Raw genomic sequence first — 7151 nt, forward strand, 5'->3', positions numbered from 1 at the left:
CCCCCGGGGGGGTCCCGGTCCCCGGGGGGGTCCCTGGCCCCGGGGGTCCCTTCCCCGCAGCCCTGCCGGCTGCAGTACCGCGCTCTGCCACAAGGCGGCAGCAGAGCCCCGACTGCGCCCCCCGCTGCCCCTAAGGCCGCAGGTTCGAGTCCCGCTCCGCCCCCTTCTCCGCGCAGCACCCGAGTGCGCATCGGGCCCAGCGTGTCCTGGGGCGGGCACCTTCTCCCTGGTGCTCTCGGTCCCTGCAGTGCATGGATGCACTTCAGCACCCCTCGGGGAGACCTCTCTGGGTGACTTGTTTCCACCTCAGCCAGGCAGTGAGGAGCCCAGCCCTGGGACAGCCCCGGGCTCCCGGCGCTGGGTGGGGAACGGGGCTGCTCCTCACTCCTTTCTCTGTTTCCCTCTCTGAGGGTTGGGGTCCTCACCCCTTTTTTGCATCCGAATTACCAGGGAACCGAAGGAACAGGTGGATGTCTCTGTAAAACCTCCCCAGGGCACAGGACCAGGACAGGGGATGGGTACTTGGAATTCCCCACACTGGTTGCAGCATGAATTGGGATGCTGAGCCGTGCAGGGTCAGAGGCAGGACAGCTGCTGGTGTCACCATGTTCTTCACCCTCTCCAGCCTGCAATGAGTTTTCTCTCCTCTAATGACTTTTTGTCTCTTCCTGTCAGTGTCATGCTGGTGTTTTGAGGCTTCTGTCCTGAGAAGGATCCATCTACCAACCAGCACTGGAGTGACCATGGAAGCAAAATAGCACATGGGTGAGTTAGACCTCAATCCTGCTCATCAGGATAATTAACTCATTAGCAAGGTTTGTTTAACATGAACTCGTTCTCTTGTTTCAGCTGCAGCTTCTTTAGAGCAGTTGATATCTCCCTAGAAATAGGCATTTGTTTACATAATGCTGACTCCAAATCCCTGACTACTTGCTGGGGCTGTAATTTATCCCCCAAGGAAGGCCTGGACAAAGCAAGGCACTAATTCTGCCACCTGTGCTGATGATGTGTCCAAAGAGAAGATGTCAAGTCTCTATTAAAAGCTGAGAATAAGACAGAAAGCTGAAATCTTTACTTACAGAAGATGTATGTGTGTAATATAAGGCTGCTGCTAATTCTTCCTAGGGATTAATAGAGACGATCAAGGACAATTTCACCCAATATTGCTTTTCTTTTTCTAAAGCAAAGCTTCCCCAAGCCTGGGCAAGACAGAAACGTGGCTTTGAGCCTGTGCTGCTCTCCCTCAGTCAAATGGAAATAGCTGTCTCTATTTTAGAAGTCTCTGTTGGCACCACAGTGCTGACACTTTCTGAGACAATGAAATGGACAGAAATCCATTTTCCAGGCTGGAAGGAAGGCAAAAAATAAATTGGAAGAATGAAGAGTGGAGGAGGAATTGAGGCGTTCACAGAGCTCACGGCTCAAGTGATTGGAAGTGATGGGAAGAAGGCAGGAAAGAGATTAATTTGTTTAAAATATAGGACTAGGTTTGACTTTAAAGTGCACGTTGAGCAATCCATGCTGCCATGGCTGTGCTGGGGCACCGGGCAGCACGTGAGGGGGCTGGTGCAGACACGGGGGTTCCTCTGCCCACACACCCCAGACATGGGGCAGTGACCCCTTCACTGGGGCTCCCGGCAGCCCCATGAGAAGGTTACAGCCTCTTCTGCTGATCTGACCAGGTCTTTGAGCATCAGGTGATGCGTGGGAAGCGGCCAAGCTTGGCTGGTGTGGGGCAGGTGAAGGAGGATGCCCTGCAGAAACCTGGACCGTGCCCGACCTGAAGAAGTCAAGGGGCAAGATGTGCAGCCAGCAGGACAGCACCCGGGTCTCTGCAGGTTGGTGACAGACAGGGCACAGCTCAGAGAAGCCAAGTCCTGCCCACAGCCACCAGGGAGGGACTGCAGGGTGTCGGGGGGGCTCTGCAGGGGCTCTGCCAGTGCTGCCTTCAGCTCTGGTGTCTTGGTAGGGCCTGGAGATGGGTCTGCAAAAGGCCCTCACCGCTGCAGCTCCTCACGTTGCAGCTCCTCACGTTGCATCTGGCTAATGAAGTTTGTCTCTTTTTTTGTGGCTGATAACATTAAACTCATTCTACTTCGGTTCACATCTGGGAAGCAGAGAGTTTCCTGTCTGTACAATTCCTGGAGACATTGATTTGCTGTTAGGTGGTGGCAGGGCCTGTTCCTGCCTGGCTGCGCCCGGCGCTGCGGATGCAGCCGGAGATCGATGCTGCTCTTCCCGCTCCTCGTGACAGGCAGCTCCAGAGAGCTGCTGCCCGCCATCTCTTGCTCCTCTCCCTGTTCTTCCTGCCTGTGCCCTCTGTGTGGTCCTTCCCTGAGATTGTTTCTGGAGCTGCCTGTGTGGGGAAGTGCAGGGGAGAGGGAGCAGGCAGGAGGGGCTGGCAGGGAGGCTGCTGACGTCTGCCCACGCACGAGGTGCCACCAGGGCCCGTGGGCCAAGGGGGAGCCCTGGGTCAGTGCAAGCCTGGGATCCATTTGCCAAGGCTGCCTGTTGTTGTGAGGACTGATGGGTACTAATTAAGCTGCTCTGCCTTTGTTGATTGCTGACAATGGGAGCTGCTAAACCAGCCGTGAATCTGGCTGTGGGGTTTGTGGGTTCCCAACAAGCCTGGGCTGAAGTCCCAAAACTGAAGGCAGATTTGATTCTTCAGGTCTTCCTAAAACCCTCCAGCTCCTTTCTAGGAGATTTTGATTTGTGTTTTGACAAAGCTAGCAGTTAGCTTTTGAGTCTGACTCTGGGAGGGCTCATCCACCTGAAACCAAACAAGAACCCAGGTACCTTTGCAAAGAGACACCCTGTTTGTGGTTGGCACCACTTGGGGCTCCACTGGACTGGAGGGTTCAGAGACAGGTTCCCTCCTTCTGCTTCCCTGAGCAATCATAAATGGGAGTGGAGAAAAAAGCAAGGCTGCTTGCAGGGAGGCAGCATCAAAGGACACCTTCCCATACATCTGTTTTCCAGTCTCTGGGCTGAACTGCCACTGATGGACACACTGGCACAGGTGTCAGAGCTGCAGGGCAAGTTTTTTTCCCTTCCTGTCTCAGTTTTTGTTCTTACAAGCTCATTTAGTTTGAGGTTGGTTCTGTTGTTTTCCTACCTGAGTGCTTTCTCCTTTCTCTTGAGCCAGTTTCTTTTTGTTGACACCAGGGAAGTTACTTCCCATCCATACTTGAACTGAGCAGGTTCATTAATGGTCACAGTGTCCGTGTGGAAGTGGTTACTGACTTCCAGGAGGTGTTTCTGCAAGAGAACAGGCTGAATATTTGTACAAGGCAGCTCCATCAACCAGTGTAATTCAGCAGTTTTAGGTTTTCCACCTTGAGAGACAGGATGCAGTTTATGTACATTCTCAATAAGGCCCTTTAAAAAGGTTTTACTGGCTGAGAGGGCTCTTCTTTGTTTTTATTTGCCACAGAACAGTCTATCAATTTTGTGTTCCTATAGCATGCAAACCTCTGGAATGTCTCAAACCCACCATTTGTCATAAAAACGTGGTGGTGTTTTTCAAACTGTGAATTTTGTTGTTGTTCTTCAATGTTGTTTGAAATTTTAGTTTGAGACACATGCAGCTCTGCTGTTTCCCCTAAATACTGCAGTTCTGAATGACAGAGGAAAAACATCAGTGAATTTAATAATATTTAATTAATGACAATATTTATTTAATATTACTCTGCCAGAGTTCCTCTTGCTCTTTTACCTGCCAGCTTTCTGAGCCACAGTCCTGGGGCAGTTCAGAACACCAGAGGCAGCTCCAAAGCATCTCTCCCCTGCAGGTGTTAATCTTTCCATAAACCTTTCCAATTCCCAGCATTTGTGTTGTGATAATCTCTTCTAGCAATTCTTGCAATGCTTCATTTTAATATATATTCCCTTGTCACTGCAGAACTGAATTCAGCCTCCTGGTAAGTGATATCTAAATCACTGCTGCAAGGAGGGGATGAAATATGGTGCATGAGAGGGAGGTGAAGGCAATGCCTGAACAAGGAAAAGTGGCACAGAGAGGAGGAATGTCTGCAGTGGTGTGGGGAGTGAGCTGCCTGGAGGGGCTGGGCTCATTCCCTGCTCTGGACCAGTCTGTCCCCAGCACACCCTGGGCAGATTGAGTGTGTGTTAACAAACCAAGAGCTTTGCTTCACCAAGGCTGAGCCCTCAGGAGCTCCAGCACCTTCCTGCTTGCTGGGAGCTCTCTGCTCTTACTGCAGGAAAACACCTTGTGTGGTACCCAAGAGCACCCCAGGACTAAATGTGCTGCCTTCTGCATTCCCAAGGCAAAGCTAACCCAGACCTCACTGTGCTGGTCACAGCTTTCTCCTAACTTCAACCTGAGTGATTTGGCTTGTGTTTATTCCTGTGCCAACATTGTCCCTGAGCCCCAGCAGCTCTGCTCTCCTCTCCTTTCCCTCTCCTGTGTTTGTGGAGAACGATCATATCTCTGCTCTTTGTTCCCTGAGACTCCTCTCCAGTTTCCCAGCCACCCTGCAGCCTTTTCCTGCCCAGTTTCCATCTGGGTTGGTCCCTGTTGACCATGGGTGACCAGATCTGAACAAAGTTCCAAGATAAGATCTTCCCAGGCCCCTGCACAATGGAAACTTCCATGAGGCCTGGCTGAGGCATCCACTGAGGGATGAGATTTTCATACCTGTGGGATGAGATTTTCCATCCCTCTGGGATGAAATTTTCCATTGAAATACATGTTTCTGCTGCCTTTGGCTCACCCAGCAAGCACAGGCATTGCTGAGGCAAAATGGCATTTATTGTTGTCTGGATACATTTCACTGCAACTTCATTCTTTACAGTCAATTCATGGCAACCTCTACAGATACAACTGACATTAATTTGAAGCTTGGTCTTCACAAAGGAATGTTTAACTTCTGATTGGTTTTGGTCAAGAAGTTCTTTTTCCTGTGTTGCATATGCAACAGGAATGAGCATTATAGATCCCATAACTCCCCAGGGGTTGGGAAAAGTAGGTTGTTTCCTCCTAGAAGCCTCCTTGAATCCGTGTCCAGGAGCTCCGGGCACTGCCTTCCCAGCCGGGCAGCCCCCTCAGCCTCCCAGGTGTAGAAGCTTCAGTAACTCTCATGATTCCCTAAAAAGTTGGTTTCCTCAGAGCATGGGGCTCTCTCTGGGGCCACCATCACGGGGCATCTTTTTAGGACAGACTCGTGGTGGGGGGGAAGCGCTGCCTGGGTGATCAGATCACAGAGGGAGCTGGCGGGGGAGCCAGCGCTGACGTGCCTGGGTATAAATCACCCAGGTGGCAGCAGGAGGGCAGAGGGATGGATGCCGAGGGGACAGGGAGGTTGTGAGGAAAGGTGTGTCTGCCTGGCTGCAGTTTTTATAAAAGGGCAACTGCTTCCATCTCATTTGCAGGGAAAAAAGGGAGAACGACACAGAGACTCAACGACTCCTAGAAGGTCCCGAGAGGAGCCAAGAGCCCTTCCCAGCTGGGTGCAGCTCCTGCAGGTAAAACCTTCTCTGTGCATTGAGCCTGGGCTGGTGAAGGCTGCGTGGTGGTCCTGTCATCACCTGATGGCTCTGGAAGGATGCACATGGTCTGTCTGGTGCTTGGCTGCTCCAGTTTGAGATTTTGCTGTGCACCAAGCTCCTAGTCATCTGCCTCTCTCTGTCATTTCATGGTGATAATTATTCAATTATAACTTTATAGCTAGCTTATTTTTATCACCTGAGCTTCACTGTATTGCTTTTGAAAGCAAGAAAGAACAGGAATAATCTTCAGATGCTTCCTTTTGAAAGACTCTTACCAAAACACGTGGAACTTTTCATCTAAGGGTACAGAAATACTAGCTGCTTCAGTGGCAGTTCAGGGGAAAAGCAGTTTGGTTTCTTTTGTGTGAACATGTAAAATATTTGCAGCAAGTCACAAAGAACCAGGAAAGAGCTTTTATTGACCCACACTTGGAGTCTGTCCATGCATGTGGACCTGAACAGGGTCCTGCTGCCCCAGGCTCGGGCAGAGTCTCACTTGGGCTTGATGAAGAGTAGAGGAGGGATTGAGCCCTTGAGCCCTTTCCTCCTAAAGACACCAGGGTCTCTTCTCAGAGCCTTTCCCCCACTTTTTCTCTGATGTCTTCCTTGCCAGCAGGGGAGTCTTCGAGAGCTGATGATGTTGAAGCTCTTTGGAATCATCCTTTTCTGTGGGCTCCTCTCACCCTCCCAAGAAGTCCTGTCCGGGCTGTCCTGCGCCGTCAGCCCGGGGGCCATGCAGAACGGTAACTGGAGACACGGGGGGGGGTTGCTTTGGAAACTACGTGGGACCCTGGCTGGAGTGAAACCTCTGGAGTGTTTTCATCTTTACTTTCTAGTTTCTCAGGGCTGCAGACCTTGCTCAGAGCTTCTGACAGGCCTCGCTGGGTTCCCGGGGCGGGGGAATCTCTCTGCTCCAGAACTGGGACACGTTTCAGCACAGAACAGAACATCAGGGCTAGAGCTGGATTAGTTCCTCTCTTTGTCTTAGTTTTTCGTTTCCACATTGGAGCAGCTGATACTTGACAAACAACTGCTGTGAGTTTCAGCAGCCATGTCAATATTTGCAATGCTCCAGGAAAAGAAAAAAACAAAGAAAAAAAAAGAGTTGTTTCAAGTTGCTTCTATTGAAAACAAACAAAGCCCTTTACAAATGGAAAACCAGGTGTGAGTTCAGCCCAGTCTCTGAGGGTGGTCACTGTCCTTGCTGGCAGTGTCCATGGTGTGGGATGCTCTGCCCTGCTGCCCCTCCTGGTTAAGTCTCTAAGAGCAGCTTTGGTTCAGTAAAACACCATCCCCTGTGTGCTTTGCCTGCACGGGAGAGTCCAGGGCTTTGTTAGGAGCTCCAGGGCGGGAGGGCTTTGTTGGGTGACTCCTTTGCCAGGGCAGATCTGACCAAGTGGAGAGAGCTCATTGCTGCAGGTGCTGGTCCTCATGCAGACATCTCTTCCAGTGCTCTCCAATGCCATCCTTCAGAAAGGGCTCCTCCAGCAGCACCTCCAGGGCCTGGTGCTCCCAAACATCATGGGTGATGGGGGGCCGCTGACCTCTCCCACCAGCATCACTGGGTAAGTGCAGAGTGAGGGCTGCTCCATGAGCAGTTCTGAAGGGACAAAAGCTGAGCTCCAGTTGGCATGATTTCC

General features: G+C 51.3%; 1 protein-coding gene across 1 annotated transcript in view; it reads left to right on the forward strand.

Annotated features, from left to right (window-relative positions):
- Nucleotides 1-7151, forward strand: part of LOC104385540 (BPI fold-containing family B member 4-like) — a 23289-nt gene that overhangs the window by 7826 nt on the left and 8312 nt on the right. Inside the window, 2 exon segments of the mRNA XM_009994008.1 lie at nt 6128-6254; nt 6962-7080. Of these exon segments, the coding sequence (XP_009992310.1) occupies nt 6128-6254; nt 6962-7080 (246 nt within the window).

This window comes from Chaetura pelagica, unplaced genomic scaffold (genome assembly GCF_000747805.2).
Source record: "Chaetura pelagica isolate M959 unplaced genomic scaffold, ChaPel_1.0 scaffold493, whole genome shotgun sequence".
Taxonomy (NCBI): Eukaryota; Metazoa; Chordata; class Aves; order Apodiformes; family Apodidae; genus Chaetura; species Chaetura pelagica.